At 39.9% G+C, this 21876-nt stretch overlaps 2 protein-coding genes and 1 pseudogene across 2 annotated transcripts; all 3 read right to left on the bottom strand.

The window, feature by feature from the left end:
• Positions 1-495: 495 nt before the first annotated feature.
• LOC147795435 (uncharacterized) lies at positions 496-8447 on the bottom strand. Its single transcript, XM_087131911.1, has 7 exons — positions 8214-8447; positions 7374-7445; positions 6670-6714; positions 5109-5162; positions 3104-3163; positions 2684-2792; positions 496-1795 (listed from the first exon to the last, which is right to left on the bottom strand). Exons 1-7 carry the CDS (start codon positions 8326-8328, stop codon positions 1780-1782), a joined length of 471 nt encoding a protein of 156 aa, XP_086988037.1. The 5' UTR covers positions 8329-8447; the 3' UTR covers positions 496-1779.
• Positions 8447-11190, bottom strand: LOC147795434 (uncharacterized; annotated as a pseudogene).
• A 2617-nt stretch (positions 11191-13807) lies between these two features.
• On the bottom strand, positions 13808-21587 carry LOC147795433 (uncharacterized). The gene is made up of 3 exons (XM_087131912.1): positions 19298-21587; positions 17426-17550; positions 13808-16944 (listed from the first exon to the last, which is right to left on the bottom strand). Exon 1 carries the CDS (start codon positions 21567-21569, stop codon positions 19311-19313), a length of 2259 nt encoding a protein of 752 aa, XP_086988038.1. The 5' UTR covers positions 21570-21587; the 3' UTR covers positions 13808-16944; positions 17426-17550; positions 19298-19310.
• Positions 21588-21876: the final 289 nt, after the last annotated feature.

Below are 21876 nucleotides of genomic sequence, written 5' to 3'. Positions count from 1 at the left end.
AACTGTTTTTGGAATACACCACTAGTTTTGAACGTGTTCACAAAATTTCAAAATAGTAATGAATGGGGATGGCCGACAGGAGTGCACTGAAAACTTTTAGATACATTCTTCAACAGTCAAATTATGTTGGTTGGTATAACGTCTGGTTCCAACAACCTCATTTTTGAGTGTGTAGTCCTATTGGTTCTCTTATTTTACTCCCCATTCCAGTTGTATTTGTATGTTTCCAAATACTGAAAGTATATCACTAATATTCCTAGTAGTTGTTCCAGTAGTTGAATGCTGGTTTCATAACAGGCAATTATTAAGTTTTTGAATACCATAAAAAGAGGGAACAAAAATAAAACAAGTGATTTCTAGAATAACACTTAATACATCTTGTATCCCTTGAGTGCAAGTAGCACACAGAATAGTATTGCTTCCACGTTCCATGACATGAGGCCTAAGGCTAAGTGACATATGGGACACAGACACCCAACATTATTCCATGTTCTACTCACATTCATGAGATAACAAATTTATCTCTACTGAAGTAAACTTGATTTGCTGATGCACATACAGATCATGCTCATGCACAATGTTTTTAACAGTGCAGCAGCCTGGTAAACATGTACAATTAATAAGTAGCTGTCAAACACACTGTAAGCTAAGAAACCTGACATTTCAGCATACACACTGTACAATATGCTACCAATTTGCTTAACGATAATATTCAATATTTAACTTAAGACTGCAGTTACATATTCAGGGACCATTTCTTAAGTTATCAGATTACTGTAAAGTTATTAAATGAAGTTCACATACAATTCCGAACAACTGTCTACAGGGAACTGGGTTGGTAACAAACAAAAAGTTTGAAGTGGTAATCAACTTTGAATAATCAAAATCTATGGTTCAACCATTATACATCACTCTCCTACATTATCTGTGATTGAAACATCATTATTTCTTATACCATCTACAGAGACATGATTAAGATGCGTGCTGAAAATATAATTAGTTGAAATTAGGTTTCAGTTATCAAGAGCCTGTTACACTAAAGTAGATTTTGTTTAAAATACAACCATTCAGCATTATCAGTGACTGAAACATAACAATTCTTATGTCATCTACAGAGACTTGATTATTGCTGAAAATATAATTAGTTGAAATTACGTTTCAGTTATTAGGAGCCCTTTACACCAAGGTAGATTTTGTTTATAACACAATCATTCTGCCTTATCTGTGACCGAAACATAACAATTCTTATGTCATCTACAGAGACTTGATTAAAGATGCCTGCTTTCTGGGATGAGGATTTAACATATCCACTGGCCTTGATGCGTTAATGAATGCTTTGGTGCCATGAAAAGTTTAATGTTTTTAAGGCCAAAGTGGCCTTGCTCCTCAGATGACGAAATTCCTTCCCTGGTATTTGCAAACGAACAATGGGTTGATCTGTGATCGCAACACACCTGGCATACTGTATTGACTAGCTCAACATGGCGGCGCAGTGGCTTTATTCACAGAGCTACATGCCCTATGGAGATCAGTACTTTCATTTAAAAAGGAAAATTTTGGTTCATCCACCTGTTTTTCAAAAGCACCCTAAACTGGTGTGCTAATATGGAAATGTGCTAATTTGTAACAAAACGCTCTCTGTCCCTTTTTTCCAATTCTTGGTCTCTTTTTCTTTCTTTTCCTCTTTCGTTGAAAACTTTTGTCTTTATGAGAGCTATCTTCTCTGGTGTAGTGATCCCTGCTGGGTCAAGGATGTGGGGGAATTTACGAAGAAATTGCTTAACTTCGACCTTGCCTGGAATTGGAAGTAATAAAATAGGAAATGCAGTGTAACTCCTTTTGGCTCGGAATATATGCCACTTTCACCTCCTTGTACATTTACTGCTTTATGGACATGCTCAAAGTAAGCAAATGATCCACAGTGTATTTCCTCTAATAATTAGGAGCACCCAATTAGACAATATTCATGTATATAATTTTGGTGATTTTTTGCCCTGTGCACATGGGAATATTCATGTATTAGAGCACTAACTTGTCAAGTCCCTCATACAAATAACAAGTAGCCCGGGTGCAGCCATCTGTTTATCTCCTATGTGCTGATCAACGTTGCATGAATAAAGAAGTTAATTAAATCATTTGGAAACTACGTACATGAGAGGTCATGCATGTTAAAACCAGGGAATACTGAGTGACAAAGCAAGTCATAAGCATCCCACATGCATATAAAACATGTGCCTCATATACTGCAGACAGATACACAAAACACTCATTTTCATCTTTAGCATTTCTATCAGAATGATGACATGCGCACAGGAATAAATGTGAACATGTAGCTGTACTCGAGACGTACTACATTTATAAACCTTCCATAGGTTAGAGCGCAGGTTAGTGACAAATCACCGTTTCACCAGAACTTCAGTTTCTAAATGTATCACTGTTTTGAAGGTAATTTGTTTCTTTTGTACCAAAAAAGTAACTTAAGGTAAGACTGAACAATTTTTGCAGAATGATAGGAAAGTTACATGGATTTTTCCGAATGGTTAGGGAGGTATCCTTTTATGTCCTGATTTTATCATTTAAATACAGGGTTATGATCTTTAAGATCTTCAAAATAACTGGAACAAACATTTGAAAATAGCCTAGGCATAACGTTTTTCATTGCAAACATAGCAAATACACTTGCCTGGCAAAGACCCTTTTAGCCCCCGTATGCGTCTTGTCCATTATCCAGTCTTTGAAACCATTCCTGACACAAGCTGTGTCTCTTTCCTTCCACCTAGTATAACCTCTATCTGTGAAATAAACAAAAATCAGAATGAGCACGATCACACGTGTACTGTAATTTAATTACAGTATCAATGAGTGATGAAGTGGTTAAGTTAAACTACTACATGTACATGACATTCGTGTACATGTATTTATACTGGCTAGGGGTCTCATCATCAATGGTAACTGAGCCAAAGCTTCCTATTCACGATGTTTAACTTCTAAAAAAGTTACTGTAACCCTACTGTTCCCATCATGCACCACAACAAACATAAATTGCTATGTCAGTACATGGGTCTATTACTTGACATTACTGGTATGTAAACAAAATCCTTACCCTTTCGAGAAAAAATTAGAGAGTGCTTTGTCTTGGATTTTGAATGTGTGGAGGTCAAACCTGTAGAAAGAAATATGATTTCAGTAAGTGGAACTTGCAGTACTTTGCAGTGATGCAGTGAAACAACTATGAGCAGCGATACTGTCATGGCTTGTCAAAGATATCAAAGTTAGGTACATGTAGGTATACAAAGAACCATTTATTGTCACAGGTCTGTATTCTGCTTTGCAGTATATAAGTTCTGCAAAGGTTTCAATGATGCAATGGAACAATAAAGAATTAAGTGAAAATAGAGTGATGGATGAGGGTGGTGCCTGCATGGTGGGGTTTGCAGGGTCTATTCTACCATGAAGTACAATTCAAGTATAAGTCTAGGCAGTGTACTTCAACAAGAAAAACCACAACCAAAGTTTGGGGAGGGCTTGCTAGGGTTTCGTGCAGGTCTGCACAGTAGGTAGAGACTGTGTGGTCTGTGTTCTGCTATGTAGTAAAATGTATTTTAAATTTAGGTGGTGTTTTACCCTCCCGATGTGTACATCAGACAAAAACACACTTAACACCAAATTGCCCGCCACACGATACATAAATTAACGTCAGCAGAACACAAGTAAAAAGTCCTGCTGCAATAGGAAACAAGGAAAACAAACAAGAGGGTGATGGATGTTTCTAGGCCAGCCAAATCAGACCAAGGAGGCATCTGTCTGTATGAGATTTCCACAGTCACTTCAAACCCTCACATGGTCACTTAGCCATCACAGCATCACACACTTTAACACTTTTAAAGATACAAAAAAACTGAAGATTGACCTGAAAATTTCATTTTGACTTGAGCAAAGACATAATATAAGCAGCAAATACTTCCTAAAACCTTAACATTTCTTTCCAATACATACTTAACATCCCTCGGGAAGCTGCACTGGGATAACATTTACCATGTTACCATATTCGGTCACAACTTTCTGCCTTAACTACGTTAAAAAATATTGGTTCAGATTGATATGTTCTTAAGACATTCCCAGCAAAAGAAAAAATTAAATTGAAGCTTGTCAGTTTTTATTAGTTCTAATGGAATTAGAACTTGGATATTGGTTAAAGAAAAACAATAAATCAAAAGGCTGATGACTCCTTTTTCAAGGTGGAATTAGAGAGAGAGAACTACGATCACGCCTGCATGGATCACCCACATATTTATAACTCCGTGTTCATTCACTAGGGGCTGTGTAAATTCTGTCCTTATCAGAACCCTTGGCCGTGGAAGTTATTTTCTTGATGGTTTCTTTATATAAAAAAATCAACAAAAGAAGTAAGAAGAGTTGGCAGAACAAAAACGCAAACCACAAAAGGTAAAAATCATGTGAATAGTGCAGGTACTAGTGCTACACATGCCTGCAGCAACTACATGTAGCAAACACAATATGATGGCATGCACACATGGATGCCGGACTACCCTGTGTTTTATGTAACTCTGGGTCACTGCACTGGCTAAAACCTTCTAAACACTGTACTAAATGTTAAAACCGTTTTGATTAATTGCTAAACCCACCCTCTGAGGTGTTTTAAATCACCGTTTTAACTCTGAGATAAAACCAATTTGGTGTAACTTCGAAAGCATTTAGGGGTGTAACTACTGTTTAAGCAAATTTAAAACGGAGTCTGATCATAGCGACTCTATGTGCCACCCAGAGATAGATTGTAAAAACATCTAACTTTTCTCAAGAGCTTTAAAATTTCCCAAAATTCATGGATGGGACCCTCTACACCACTGAAGAGTATTAGAGGAATTCACCCGAAATTTGTGAATAGTATAAAATGTCTCACAACTTGAAAACTTAAGCAAAAATCAAAACCGTTTGAGCTAACCTGCAGATGGCCGGCAACTGGGTGGACGAATGGTCCAACAGATTGTCAGATAGACAAAAATTGGTGTTAGTACACATCAGACTCATTTGCATTTGCTTTAATTTGCAGCTCTCAAAAATGACAAATTTTATGTACATAGGCTTACCACTCGGTACAAATGTGACATGTTTCTTGGGTGTCTTGTATATTATCCTTGGTTCTGCGGATAAAAATTCCACAGAAATAAAGGAAGAAACTAGGAAAAATGCATATAAGATTACACATACAATTACAATTTAAAAGTGTTCTTCAAAGCAATTAATGCAATAGGTAACACAATGCCAATCAGGGGAAGTATTATAATTATGTAATGCAAAAAATAGTATCTATGCTTTAAAAAATAAGAAATGTTTGATACATTGCTTCATATTTACTTCATTGTTCTCTTACTTCAATGTTGTCGACTAATAAAAATGTGTTCAGTTATACCAACAAATTTGAAACACTGTAGGCAGATATCTTGTGATAAGTGAAACAATTGCATACAGTTACTTTTGGAAGGCGAGTTCCCATTGCTTTAAAGCAGAACACACGATGATTCAATGAGTAGGAGTCCCCATGGGAAATAACTCAACTTTGACAGCATCAAATGCCACACAACTGTGTTGGGAATGGTCAAAACTGAAAAAATCTCTCATATACATGTATATATCTGTGAATTAATTCACAAAATACATTTCATCTTTTGGTAGGAGTAGTTTCTGTTCTGTTGTTTATTAAATTTTTGTTCTCGGTCATTTATCAATTTTGATATCTTGTGTTTGTAGTAATCAAGTGTAGCAAGAGTAGCAGATCACTTCACCACAGCACAGTAGTTGTTGCTGACAAACGCAACAATCCATGCATAAGTTAACAGGCAAGCTTACACACGCTGCAGGCATCTCCTTTTTTTTCTCTACGAATATATAAAGGGAGGCTGCCTCGAAAATGTACACCAGCACTAAAGTTCTTTATCAAGTGCTGTATGTGACATGATCTTCAGGTTTTCATCAGTGGAACATTCATTTATCACGTTGGAGCTTTAGGAATGAAGGCTCAGCAAGACCACAATACATATGTGTTATGAATCCAACTCGAACAATCAGGAACAATTGCAGTGCTGGGATTAAATTTCCCAAGAACCAGACCAGTTTTTAAAGCATATATTTCAGCCGTCATATGCCAATGCTTGTAAACACTGTAAGCCCACCTTGTTATATATTCAATGCATTGGAATACACATCAACAGTGCACATTTGCTTCATCAAATGGGGAAACTTAAAAAATCAAAAATAGGAACAACATCAGAGCAGAAAGCACCATTCCATATGATAGAAGATCTTTCATTGTACGATAAAGGTAGACTCTCTTGTTAGGACAGATTAAACAATATATTTCTTTTAAAAACATTTGTGCTCAGACTGCATTAACATATCAAATTAACTGAATATATGTATTTTCAAACGTTTTTTGAACAAAGAAAGAATCATCAGAGCAAAAGCACAACTCCTCAAGATAGATGCGTTTCGTCACATGCCAACCTCAGGTACATGTATTAACATATTAAACACTATACATGTATTTAATGTTAATACTTAACAGAATAAATTTAAATTACAAACCCAAATCAATGTTTTAGTAAAATATCTATTTGATATCAGGTAGTGCTTGGCAAACAAATATCTTACCACTTGAGGAAGAGACCGCTGGATGCCTGCTATGTCTTGTTGATTCTGTAGAAACAAATGTTGATAATGGGTACATGTACAAGTAGGCAGTATAAAATGTTCCAGTGGTGCAGCAATGAATAGTTCAGTTGGTCTCATGTCAAATTATTTTCTGCAGGGGGAGGGCAAGAATCCTCTTCCGATCGATACACAAATTTTCGAGACTAAAAGTTTCGGACTGCCAGAACTCTACTCTTTATCAGTGAAATATTGGTGCTTTAAGAATGAAGGCTTGGCAAGACCACTTAGGTGTTATGAACGAAGCTCAAACAATCATGAACCAATTGCAGTGCTGAGAATTAAATCTCCCAAGAGCCAGACCAGTTTTTAAAGCATATATTTCAGCTGTCACATGCTAATGCTTGTAAACACGGTAAGCCAACCTTAATATACTTTACATGCACTAAAGTACACATCAACAGTGCACATTAATTTTGCTTCATCAAATGAGGCAAACTGAAAAAAAAAATAATACGAACAACATCAGAGCAGGAAGCACCATTCCATTAGATATGTCTTCCATTGTAAGAGAAAGGTAGACGCTCTTGTTCGGACAGATTAAACAATATCTATTTTAAAAACATATGTGAGCAGATTGCACTCATCAAATTAATTGAATACATGTGCATGTATTTTTAAAACAACAAAATTCCATGAAGACCCACCATCTGGTGACTCCGGCATGACATGTTGTTTCCTGGATCCATTGGCCCTGTCTGTTTTGACTGGTGTGGATTCTGAGGATTTCAACAGGAAGAGGGTGGCTTTAGAACCAACATGAAAATGCCACCAGACTGACAATAACTTTTACTGCCCCATCCTCCCAATCCTGGGAAGTTTCTGAGATGAGCGACTCTTCACTCCTCACATTTCATCATAAGAACCTTCAGTGTTCGCCAGACTCATTTTTGGGAGGCAGTTTGATGTCATAGGAAAAGTATGACTTCCTCAGATAGTATTATGTCATTGTGTCCAAAATATACATCTAAAAAAGGGGGTGTGGCAGAATTCCTGGGACCATGGGAAAATAGAAATATATTATCAGGATTTATCAGTTATGATCAGTGAGACCTTTTCAAAGTGTATTTTTTATTGTACATTTTAAACCGACTTACAAGATCGTATATACATATGTATATGGCAAACTTGCCTGACTTGGCATATACCATAATACATTGTGGAATATTGTAACTCTACAAGCCTTCCATGTTACACTATTTTGAGTGGACAGAAAGTTGAATGCATGCACGGGTAAAGATTCTCCAAGAATTGATAAGAAGAGCCTGCAACTTTATAAGATAGGTATTTTAACAGAGCTTTCACATGGTTTTCAATTTGTTTATGGTAAATTTGCAAGTAACAGCCAGTAATAAAAATTTTCTTAGAGTTCTAGGCTAAAAACTAGAATTAATCAGTGATGCAACATGAAAAGAATGGGGTTAGGGTTGGGATACTGATGGATCCATGTCAAATATTATCTGAAGGAACAAAGTACCAGCACTTACTGGACTGAGGAGTTGTGCCATCTATCTTTCTGAGATAGCTCCCAACTGACGTTATTTCCCTCACAGCAAGAGGGCACTGGTACACATTAGTATTGATCTCTTGTGAATGGCCCATGTGCTTTTGTAGAAGGTATTTCTGTCTTTCTCAGGGACATCTTGAAGGGCGTAGAGTGTTGAAGCGATATTTTGTCGCTGTCAGAAGCGACAGATTCTCAAAATGGCCTTCCATCATGTCAGTCACCTTCTTCAGTTCCGCCCATCCATTTACATGATTGCCAGACTTCTGAGTATACGGGAAGAGGTATATGTTCCAACACGCCAACTGATGATCTCATCTCCACAAGCTTGTCAATTGCTCGTGCTGTGTCATTGGGAATCAATACGGGAAAAAGCTTCCTGCTTCCCTTTCCTTTTTGATACGCCAGATTATACGAGTCAAGTAGGTACTTTTCGATGGGGTCTCTGTTTGCCTCTGCATGTTGAGGATCAACCCAGGCCTGACTGGCATCCTGCCACTCAGCGAGTGTCATCCTGCTTGGTTCACCTCCCCGATGTGCATTGAACACTGTCAACCTAGAGACTGCTAAGGCCCTTAGTTTGTTGAATACGTGGACATCAGACTTATCGCAGCTGTCAACAAGTTCTGCCATAGCAGTAACAGTGAAGCCCTTCAGCCGTTTAATATCACGTTCCAGTGGCATGGAGTGGGGCTTCCTGAGTACAGCCTGCCTGTTGCTTTCTACAAGAAACAAGCTTCTGCTGAACAAAAAATCCCAGTTGAGATCCAACAAAGCAAGAAAGCGATCAATTTCCTCGGCTTCCTCCAATCTATCCTCAATGATGTACACCCCTTTCATGACTTTTTGCTCCTTTCTTCAGAAGACAGCCCACACTTAGGCTTAATCCAGCTTTCACTTCTCCGTTGGGCTTCTCACTAAGGTCATCCAGGGCCAATTCTAGAGAAGCAAAGTTCCCACGTTTCAGCATGTCCTCGCCATTCAGACTGCAGTTCTCAGAAATATTTCTCATTTTCACAAGAAGGTTCCCCAATCTTCTCATATCATTCATTATGATTGACTTCTCCCTATTCACAGATCGACTCCACAGTTTCTTCCCTACCTGAATAATCATTGTATCGGTTCTGCAGATCTCCCCAACAGTGTCTGTCCTAAATTGATCAAGAATAGAAGACTGAAATTTGGCATCGATGTTATGGCTACCAGCATTCCTCAATGATGAAACTGGCACGGAAGATACTTTTCTAACAGCTGTGGAATGGCAGACTTGCTTGTGTCGCCATATACGTGACATACTATAAAAGCCATGACAACTTCCACACATAACTATTTCTGAAGTCCCTTGGTTTCTCTCCCTCATTAGTTCACATGAAGATCCCTCACTAGATTTCATCCTTCGTATGTTTTCTTTGTAAATCCCATTCTTTCGAATCTGGGACAGGGCCTCAAGCATTTCATTTTGAGGAAGTTTAAGCTCTGCTTTTACTTCTTCCTGCTCCGGGTGTTTCCTTCGCATGTGATGGGTAAGCTGCGACTGTGCCTCTCCACAGTAAACACAGGGCCTTTTTGGACATATTCTTTCATATGTTTTAACCTATAATGAGAATAAAGTTAAATACCGGTAGTGACTTTGCTGTGTGCATGTTGGTATCTTAAACCAGCACACCTGACTTTTAGTTTGAACTCCAGTACTAGCAATTTCCCAATTTCATAATCAAACATCACTGTGGTGTCAAATATATATGTAGACATGCCATTTGTTCAATGAACCATGTTGTGCAGGATCAGGAACTCACTATTACCTAGGGGTTAAATTCAGGCTCTACCTACATGTACATAAAAACATCAATACATGTATTTGTCTCCACAACAAATATGGAACAATGCTGCCACTAGCCTGTTAGCTCTCTCTAGACCTGACAGTAACTCGAGCAACACTGTCTAACAAACGTAGCATAAGTATTACAATATACCAATCCAGTAAGCTTGGCCCACAGGCATGTTGACTAATCAGAGCCACAAACCCAATTGCTTAATGTCATCAGTCCGCCATGATGGTTATCAACCTACCATATGGTTAGCACTACACATGCATCAAATTGTGCAAACGTACAACACAATTCCCTCATTGATATTTGATCAATGCTCACTGATATGACAGGAAAGCTGTAACTACATATTTCAATCGTGTTTAACTGATCCAGATGAGGTGGACAGTGGCCGTGAAAACAGGCGACAGAAGTTCATGATTATCGATCGTTGAGCCAGCTAGACATGTGCATCATGCATGCAGGGCAGGATTTATGGGATCAGTCCATTACAGTACCTAAGACTTTATTCCTGAGATCAAACAAAAAAACATGGGAAAAGCAAAAATGGGATGAAGAATAAAAAATGAAGTGATGGAATAAAGACAGGGCTCGGTTGGACAACAGGCATGCAAGCTCTTACATAACAGTAAATGCCTGTTTTGATTAATATACAGGTATAGGTACAGCACAGAGACGTTCCCAGCATGGAACACTAACAAATGAAACAGAGCTGTGCCATTAGCAATGGCAGATTGAGGATGGATTTGTAGTGGATGGCAGGCCAGTCTTACCATCTAATGCTACCTCTACGGCCTCACGGACCAACCATAAGGTCAACGGACAGACGGATGCATTTTATCATTTTCATCATTTGATTTTACAACGTCAGCACTAATTCATATGATCCGTGCTATTCTGGCTCAGCTGAATGAAATTTCCAAATGTTAACCCAAACCCTCCTCAATCCTTCACCTGTTGGAGGACTGAGGAGTGTTAGGGTTAAAACCTAGCAATGAAAGGACATGGAAAAGCAAAATGTAACAAAAGAAATCAAATAAGTGAATAAAGGCAGCAACAAAGTTAGCATACAGGAGCAAATTACACGTACATGTATGGGTGGATGAGGCATGTTTGCCGCTGGAGAAAACTCATGCGCCCCCCCAAATGGGGGTAATAATGTTCAAGTTAGTAAAACTGCAACGTTAGCAAACTGTAACACTCACAACTTCACAACACCGGCCAGAGTTACAATATTAATATAACAATATATAATTTTTCCTGTTACATACATGTACATGTATCATTATCAGTACATGTATGTGCATAACAAAGTAGTCCAAACAGACTTATAATCCCAAGAAATGGGATTACATGGTAAAACAGTCACACATACCTCTGATTTAGTATTCTTGGAACTCTCCTCTTCAAAACAATATAATGAATACTACTTTACTACAAATGATACATTGACAATGAATACAATCTAGGCACCTAAGAAGGTGGCCATAGCTGAAGAGGGGGGAGTGGAGAAGACTGTTTGCTCAATTACGTTTGAGTTAAAAAAAAGTTGAAATGCACACAAAATACCTAAGGTCTCTCAAGTACACTTTTTTGGCGGGGGGGAAATAAATGTTGAGTCACATTTCTGCATGAAAATTCCCACTGACAATGCATAAGACAATTTCTTAATGTAAAGCACTTTACTGTGATAATATTAAGGTTAGTACTGTGAACGAATTCTCTCAAGTTGGACATGTGTCATTCCATGAAGTTCGGGCACTGTTTGTGACGGCATCCCTTGATACATTGGTAACTTTTATTGCCCATTATTTTCACATTGCAACAGATTAAGACATACTATTGGGCGAAGATGAAGCACACCACTACAAGCACCAAGCAAAATTTAGAACATGTCAATTTAGAATCCATATGCAGGGAAAAAAGATTTTTATTTTCAATGATGTAACATGGGACGCGGTCACAAACTGTGCCCTAACTTCGTGGAATGACCCATATGCAGAAGAGTAATGTACACTATAAAGAAGTAAATTATCTTAAGTTGGAAATTTTTCTTAGTGTTGGTTCAGAGGTTACATGTGCTTCTGGTATTAACGTCTACTTAATCCAAGTGGAGGTGGAATACAAAAAGAATAATGTCACAGCGAGAACTCAATATTAAAAAGCACCAAATTTATCACTGTCTAAATGTAACAAATTACTACCGGTGCAATACTTTCTGACTCACATCAAAAGTATTTAGATGGCAACTTATTTAATACTACAGTGTAGGCCCTATTTCATCACTGACGACTGTTTCTTTTGGAACAGCAGTCAAATTTGCTCACTTTTATTAAATGTTATTAGTTTTTCCCTAATCTCCAGAAAGAAAAGACATTTTCAAGGTTCCCCTGATTTTCAAGGTTGCTGTGAACGTATATACGTGTACATGTATACTCAACCCTAACAGTCCTCAATCGTCCACCTGTCGAAGGATTGAGGACTGTTAGGGTTAACCTTGTTACACCTTATTATTCATGCAATACCTACTGTCATTGGTCAACATGGGCTTGCCATAAAGCATTGTATAGGCCACCACCTATTGGCTTATGTATTGCATCCATCAAGCTTGGAATTTCAATTCAATCAAACATTTATTAGTCACATACAAAATGCAGTTGCAATCAGAATACATGCACATGTACATGAAATAGAAAAGAGTCAAAATAGCAGACACGTTAGACCATTTCCAATTGATACATGTATAAAAAAATGAAAAAAGGTAGACAATACACACCGACTTAGGGACAAAAATAGAGAATCCATCCTACATGTACTTACAAATGATGAGACTACCCTGCCCCCAATATTACCAATCCGGTTTACATGGGGAAACGCATTCTACACATAGGAAAAGTGTGTCTAAATCATCACCCTTTTTTCCTTAAATCTACACGTCATGCAGAGCTTTACTGTAAATAAAAATTGGAATATATATCACATTACAATAACATGCACATACAGAAACAAGAATGAATGGCCAAGATTAATAAAAAAAATGTAACCACTGTAGCTGGAAAGCCTATTACATGTAATTACCGACTAGGATCTATGGTGAAGTTCTGCAAAATATGGATAAGTGATACTTTTATGTGTGTTCAGTTACAAAATCACATACCTTCCGCAGGTTCCAGAAAATCACAGTTGTGAGATGCTCTCAGACTTCTTGAAACACCTGTTGAGGTTATTTTGGTTGTTTCGTGGTCAGCCTTTATAATATGATACTCTCTAAGATATTAAAGTCAATAAAATAATTATGTGTTTTTTTTCTCCGTGGATTACATGTAGTGTCAACGGAATGTTAAACACCAGATTATCATGCTTTACTATGATACAGGAAACAGCTCATCAATCTGCCTGTGCTGTATCAGATCAATCCATACCTGACAAAAGTTATACAAAGCAATACTCGTACATGTACACCATTTGGAAATTTCCTTTAGCTGATGATTAACAACTTGCTGTCGGGTTCATTATAAATGTTGATGATGCTGGGCCGGGATAATTATCATATTTTATGTTTTCAAAATTCTTAAAAAAATAATCATTTCATTTAACGGACATTTACACCCACAGGCAGTGATCTTTAGGCACTACTCTAAATTGACAGCTGACCTTCAATGATGCCCGAGTATTTCAGCTGCGCCTGCAGCCTTGTAAAAACAGCCCAGCTTGCGCGGTGTTACGTAAGATTTTTTTGTTCCCGAAACCGTTAGCAGCGAACTGCTGACCTGTATTCAATGAGGACCCGATTGGCGTGCAGTAGTGCTGTGTGGCTGTCGCTGCGGTGGTGGAGAGCTTTTTTCCCCGGTGATAATTCGCTTGCTCTAAATGCCCCCAAACCGTGACAAAAAATGTCAGTAATTCCCAGAAGCTTGGTCTTTTGTTACAAGGCTCAACTCTTTTGTCCGGTTACGGAGTCCCCGGCTTCATTTATATAAAGCCTCGGTGCTCAAAAATGGGTCACCCGTCAGGAAGTGGTTAAAATTACGTTAAAACCTTGATAACTCAAACTCGGCTAAGTCAAAAGTCCGCTTTAACTCGAAGTGATGTTTCATTCCTGCTGAAAGAACAGGCATTCCTTTACAAACACAATTTCCTAAGTCAAATATTATCAGTGGCCGAAACCTTGCTTAAGTCTAAGATTTTGCGTTGCCAATCCAGAAAACCGCGTCAAATCACTTAAAAAAATACAATGTGGGACCACAAAACCACAGTTCGGAGTCATTGCTGCTGACGCTGCAATTCCACGCACCACACGGCATGCTTCACGCTGTGCTGTCACTGCAACCTAACCTCGTTCCCATGACAATCATCCGCCGCTACAAGATAGATCACGGAGACGAGGTTGCACCGCAACCACGTCAGCTTTGAGGCTAGCCTGATTGCTGCTGCAAAACCCATGAGTGGACAGGCTAGTCGCTGTCTTTTACGGTGGTCACGGGACCATGGAAAGTGATGTCACTGGAAAAACCCATTTGCAAGCAAAGCCGAAAACCCCCAGTAAAAAGCGTTTTAAAAACGATCGGCGAAAAGACGGAAGATATACTGCACGAAGGTACATGTACACCTTAGCGTCACAACTTGTTTATTTATTAGCAGAAACGAAACCTGTGCATACTACAACATAAAAATCATAAAAATCCATCTCTCAAATAAAAATCTTCACAAAATAATTTTTTATGAGAATGAAGTGTTCCATGATGATGAATAAAAAGTGGAAGATATCCAAAGTAATGCAACTGTGATGTACGCATGGTGTATACACGTATACGGTATGACCGTCGGACTTCTGATAAATATAAGTCCGGATAACTGGAATTTTCATTCATTCCCTTGAGTTTTGAGTTTTCAAGGTTTTAATGTAGTTTTCAAAACATTGAAACAGGAAACAACCGTTACCACTCTGATTTCATTTATCTGCTTTAATTAGTTCCTTGTTCAAAGGATGCAGGATGGTTTGAAAAATTGAGAAAGTAGACTTGAATGATGAATCCGTGATTTTGGATCAACAGTGCAGCATGCTCAACGAGGGAAGGAGGACCGGTAGTAAATGAGTTTGAATTTGGGGCAGATTAGTCACAAGCGTAACCAAACTGTCATGGGCATAGAGAACTTTGATGAGGAAATGAAGGTTCTTTTATAAAGTCTTTAAATAATTACTTGCTGAAAAAAATTTACCAGGTAACGGATCAAACACCAAACTTTCATCATTACTGTTTGACTCAGACACATAGACGTCCGAGTCATTTCTGTGCAGATCATCTATGACTCTAATAGCATCGTCAGAGCCACCTCCAGTCACATCTAAATGTATCTGGACCAACTGATTCTGCACCAATAGGATCACTTGAGTCACTTGAAACTGGATCATCTGGGTCACCTCCGCTGGGATCATCCGAGCCACCTGCAACGGGATCCGAGTCATCTCCAATGCGATCATCTGAGTCACTGACAACTGGATCCGAGTCATCTCCAGTGCAATCATCTGAGTCACTCAGAACTGGATCATCAGAATTATCTGAGTCACCTATGAGATCACATGAGTCATTTCCAACTGAAAAGTTAGTTATCCCCGACGGGATCACCAGTGAGGTCAGCAGAGTCACCTCTGACTGCAGGATTATCCTTAACGGGATCACCAGACCCATACGCTTTCGGGTCACCAGAGTTATCATTCACTGAAGGGTAATCCGTGACTGGATCACCACAGCAGTGCCCAGTGGGGTTACCAAAGTCACCTCTCACTGCTGAGTTATCAACCACGGGATGCCCGATGGGTTCACCAGAAACACCTCCGACTGCAACGCTACCCCACGCTGAATCAGCAGGGCGGACTCCATCTCTAGGCTAAATAAAATCAAGTCAATACTCAATATACAAAGTGTGTTTCACAAGGAAGGTAAACATGCTTTGAAGGACTGGTATGGCCATCAGTATTAACAAACTTATTGCTACTACATTTGTAACTTGACTCATTTCAAGAAGGAAAAATATGCCAGGTTAAAAGCAACCAGTATCTCTGGACAGTTTTGATATTGCAACAGGGACCAAACTCAATCGGAGCAAAGCAAACTCTAGAAGGCAGCAAACAGGACGATCTGAGGAAAACACTGAACCTGTCAGAAATCACTTTCAGCAGAATCCTAGAATTGTTAGTGACAGAAGAAATGGATTTCCAACTGCAACACTTAGTCGCATACAAGGCTTGACATCGAAGAGGTGAGTAATCAATGTTTCTGGCCAATGGGTGAAAATGGGCTTGGGACCAATCAAACGAAAGCACGACATAAACCTTTACCTGAGGACTTACTGTGACTTTTGTCCCAAGCCCAATTTGACCCATTGGTCAAAACCATTTATTACTCAGCCATCCATGACCGTATGTAAGTTTTAGGTAGTAATGCCAGCATAAATCCTTTTCAATTCTCCTTCTCTCTCTCTCCACACTGCAGCTAGGTGAATCTTTACACAATCTCTTGACATGTCATTATAAAGAGGAAGCCTGTAGCTTGAAGGTGCTACTAACCATTTTGGCGTAAACTAACACAATCTGCAGATAATTTAAGATAAAATTTTTGATACATACTGTACACTAAATTATCAATGATAAATGATTCAAAATGCAATATTAATTTTTTGTTCCATGGTAGTTTTGCTTCGGGAATGCCATAATCATAGAGCATCTCATCCTCTTCCTTGATTGTAGTGCTGGCAAAAAGGCAAAGGAAAGGGGACTCATCCACCTCGAGCACTGCCATTTTGGCATTCCTTTCCTTCAGGTTTCCATGGTTCACCAGTCTGCCAAGCTGGAAGCCATTTTGAGGTTCTTCAGATGCATCAATGCTGGATTTAACATTAAAATACACAATCAGTGACATAAAATCAACAAATATAATCAATTTTAATGTAAAAATAGCTGAAATATCAATTATTTATGATGAAACTTTAAATATCACTGTATCTTTTTGAATGCTCAAATGCTTTTAAGCTCATGCATGCAAAAAATGTGGGCTTATTTGTAGGGGATCCTTATGAAGCAATAGTCAGGCCAAAAGTAAGTCCGTATGCACGGAAATTCTACGGACTATATTCTCACAAATGTTTTTGAAGACCTTTACGTGACAGCGATACTGATCATGATGTCAAAACAGGAACATTTCCTCTGAAGATGTTACATCTGTGAAGTTTTAAACTGATTTCAAAAGATTAGTGTGAAAAACTATACACAGAAAAACACCATGTCAATAAATTAGACCACAAAATGCACTGATGCATTACCATGATCTTGTTAAAAAAATTACATCAGCACGAAATGTTTACATACCTTTTGAGATGACGTTCCTGACCACAAATGAGTCATCTGGATCTGTCCCCCGTCTTTTGGCCTCTATGGCCTGTTCTCTGGGATTGCAAGTATTTGCCTGTTCACGTCTCCTTGCTGAGCGTCTCCTTCAAACAAAGAGACAAACAAAGAGAACCGAGTTCAGCTCGTGTTGTTTGTATTGTGGCATTGCAAATTAATATTACGCCAATCAAATTTGTGGTTCTGCAGTATTCATAAATAAAGTTTACAACGTGACACATGGCAGGCGTGGATCCAGGGGAGGGGGCCTGGGGGGCACATCCCCCCTTTTCTTTCAGCCCGAAAAAATCCTATATAAACAGAACTCTGTTCAGTTCAGCATGAGTACATATTATTACTTACATGTAGTTGGTCAACAAAAGACCAGTCTCTACAGCCTACACTAACTTTTCACTCAACTGGTTGCCAACCATGCCTACAGAAAGGAAACCTTTGTATTGTAGCAACGGCCTAGCAATGGAATGCAAGCGTATGCATGATGCACTTGCCAGGTCACACGATCAACGATCATGGACTCCAGTCGCCTGTGTTCATGGCCAAGTTCCACACCTCATTTTCATAAGACGATCAGCAGGAAAACAACTAAAGTTTAGTCTTAGCCTTCCTGTTTTATTCATGATCATTGATGTTAAAGAATATTGCCAAAAGGTGAATTTGTTGTGCTTTGTGCAGTTTATCATATCATATCAAAGAGTTACATATAAAAAGTTCACTAGACACCCTGTGTACATGTACAAAGCCTATGAGACTGGTCTGAAAACTTATATATTTTTTCACTGATAAAATTGACTTTTACGACTTTCTGGGGGCTTATACATGTATAGGTTACTACAGGAGGCAATTAGTAAACTTGATCTTAATGGAACTTTTGCCCATTGAACATTATATTGTTGATTGACAACCATCATGGTGGATGCTGGAAGATCAATTACAAAATTGGTGATCATTCATCTCTCCATTCATTCATCATTCATTCATTTATTCATTCATACATATTTCTGCTTAATCTTAACATTAAGAAAATGTAATGACAATGAGAAGAATAGCTATTGGGGGATTGAGCGGTGGATGCCTCCTAAAAGCAAGCTTACGTGTCAAGACATCTGCACTAGTAAGCAGGAGGTCGTGGGTTCGAGTCCCACCCGAGTAAGCTTGTCAGGTTTTTTCGCAAGCTGTCGAACAAGCACTGAGCATACAGTGTTTATTAATATACGTTGGGTAAGGGCAAACCCGTTATATATAATTAACATCTCCCCAACGCAAAAAAAAAAAAAAATACATCTTGAAAATACATGGAGGTAGGAACTTCCATGGTTAACAATGCAATAAAATGTTACGTTCAACTATGAACATTTACATTGCTGGTTTTGTGATTCAATTTACTCTCAACCCAGAACAATACATTTGTATTATTGTATCATGTGTACTGAAGGGTGACAGAGAGGGGGAAAATTGGATGTTACATTTTGTATTGTAGGCAAGTATCGTCGAAGCAGAGCTGTGTCAAAACACGACAGCGATAGCGATGCATGGCTTATGCATGCAGCGCTGAGCGCCAGCACGTGTGTGTTATGTGTGTGTAGAGCCGACTGTGGGCACAAGTGCTCTGACCCAGGCTGTCTACATGTGTGACACAGGTGAGGCTGTGTTGATTCACCGGTAGGAGGGGCAATTTTGGAGTCAGTTGTTAGATGGCAAAATGGCACGTATCGACAAGATTAAACCTTATTTAGTGAGTTTACATGTACATGTATATTCCCATTTTGGAATATTTCCCATTTTGTAATTTCTACCTGATCAAGGAAAAGACAATTTGGGTCAGTTATAACTCACCCCCTTTCAAAAATCAACCACTGCGCATATGCCATTGAAAAGATGACGTCTTTCCCTCTAAGCTTGTTCCTGATTGGTTAATTTTGGATGGGGTTTCCAGGTAAAAATGGAATTTCAGGCGTCCACCAACACGGTAAACCTGGTCATCTTTGTCGAAGAACGGATCAAGCTTCAAGATGTTTGGATCCTGGAAGTTGATGCCTCTTTGTGCTTGTCTTATCCAGTACAACTCAGCCTCCCTGATCAGCTTTGAAGAGGGCCACTGTGAAATCTGCTGGGTTAACTGCTTGAGCCACTGCTTTTTCGGTATTTCTTTCAAGGAGAGTACTCTAGCTGTGACCATCTTTGGCCTGGACCAACTGGAGAACTCGGTAGCATCGACAATCGGAGCAGGGTTTGAGGTAGCATTGACTTTGAGCGCCAGTATCTTGGCATTCCGCACGTGGAACTTCTTACGCTCTTCATCTTTCAGATCTACTGGGATACTAGACGGCGTCTTGGGCCAGGACTGTGGGGGTAGCTTCAGGTATACCGGCCCATCAATGACTCGTTTCATGCCAGTAGCTGTTCCCCCTCTGGAAACAAGGTCGACGACATTCTGGTCGGATGGAACGTATGCGACGTCCTTGATTGGATCAAACTCCGTTGTTATCTCGCCTACACGGTAAGCAACAAAGGAACGGAAAGATTTGGACTGTCCTCTCAGCCAGCTTATAGCGGTCATGCTATCCGTCCAGATCTTCGAGTATGCCATGTAGAAACGAAGGGCTTTCTTGACAGAGAGCATCAATCTAGACAGTAGGAGAATGGCTTGAAGCTCCTTTCGGGGAATGCTTGTCTGCTTAAGTGGTGTAACTCTGGCTCGTGCGCAGACAAATGTCAGGTGTGCCTCAGTTTCTTCTGGGCGGGACCACCTCAGCCAAACTCCGATACCCATGGCATCTTCTAATGCATCGCTTGCGCCATGTAGGGACACTTCGGGCAAGGGCCTCATTCCCTTGTACTGCTCCGGAATCAGGCACCTAGGGATTTCAATGTTGGCTACTTCCTCAAGGTCTCTGTTGATCTCACTCAGCGCGGCACTTAAGTCGCCCTTTGGGTTGAGCGGGGTGTCCCAGTCAAGCTCCAACTGCCATAACTTCTGAAGGAGAATCTTCGGTCGAACATGGAGTCCCGACAGCATGCCGAAGACATCATAGTAGGAGGCAGTGTGTCTGAGGATGTTGCGTTTGGTAGGGACATCCTCGGCCGGCTTCACCTCTTTGACCTTCAAGGTGTCTTTCACAAGGTTCCACTTGGTGCCTAAAGCTGTGGCAACTTTAGCATCTTCAGTCTTGTCACATAGTTTTTCTATGTTTGATTGCCATTTCCTTATGGCAAAGTTGCCCTTCTTCAGGGTCTCGGTGAGTTTTAACTTGAGCTGTAGGCCTTCTTCAGTACTGACAACAGATTCGTTCAAGTCGTCCATGTAGAACTGGTCTGCGACCACTCGGTTCAGCTGTTTGTCGTCTGCAGCGTGTTCAGCTACTATATGCCTCAAGGTCACAATGGCAGCGGTTGGAGACGGTTTGTCTCCAAAGCTAACCGTCGTCAGCTCGTACACATGGATGGGTTGACAGGGGTTCTCTCGAAACACAAATCTGTGGAAGCGGGCATCTTCAGATTTGATCTTGATGGCTTGGAACATCTTGCTGATGTCAGCGATGAGACCAACCTCATTTTCTCGGAAGCGCAAGGCAACTTCAAACAGATCGGAGTTTATATTCTCACCCTTCACGAGATAATCATTGAGTGAATGGCCCTGATACTTTGCCTTCGCGTCGTACACCACTCTGACCGGAGTCGTCTTCGAGTCTTTGGTGACAGCAAAGTGGGGCAGGAACCACATCTTCTTGTCATTTTCTCTGTCTTGCTGCAGCTCCTCTTCCGTGATACGCCGGGAGACGCCTCTCTTCAACTGGTCTCTCATCTGTTGGCAGTAAGTTGCCCATTCCTCGGGTCTGTTGCGGAACTGATTCTCTAGACTCTTCAACCTCTTGACGGCATAGTCGTAGTTATTTGGCAGATCATCGGGCGGTTTCTTCCAGGGCAGTCGATTCTCGTATGAACCGTCTGGCAACTGAAAGACACTCTGCTGCATGGCCTCAGTTGCGTTCTTGTCGATGAGATCGGCAGAGCATCTACATCTCTTAGGTTCCAATCCTGCTGCTTCTAAAGCGAGGAACTCTTCTAGTGGACCAGTGGCCGAGACATTTACATAGTTTACCAACATAGCTGAGCTTGCTGACCGTCCCCCTTGAATGAACCAACCGAGCGGGCATCTAACTGCAACAGGTTCGTCAAAATTCTCACCACAGATGTAGTCCTCCCAGACCATCAGATGTATGTTATCGACACCCAGGAGTAGGTCGATAGTCTGCGATGGAGCAACTTGAATGTCGACCTGACACAAATGGTCGTACTGTCGGAGCTGATCTGGTAGAATTATTGGAGCTTTGCCACAAGGCTCGTCAATCTCTGTGACAGATAAAGGGGACGACCACCTTCCTTCAACGTCTTCAATGTGGCAGTCCAAAAGT

The sequence above is a fragment of the Acanthaster planci genome, unplaced genomic scaffold, assembly GCF_054643075.1.
Source record: "Acanthaster planci isolate LZ-2023a unplaced genomic scaffold, COTS_SCS Contig30, whole genome shotgun sequence".
Lineage (NCBI taxonomy): Eukaryota > Metazoa > Echinodermata > Asteroidea > Valvatida > Acanthasteridae > Acanthaster > Acanthaster planci.
The sequence above is the reverse complement of the archived record's forward strand: the minus strand, read 5'-3'. Positions and strand labels throughout refer to the sequence as shown.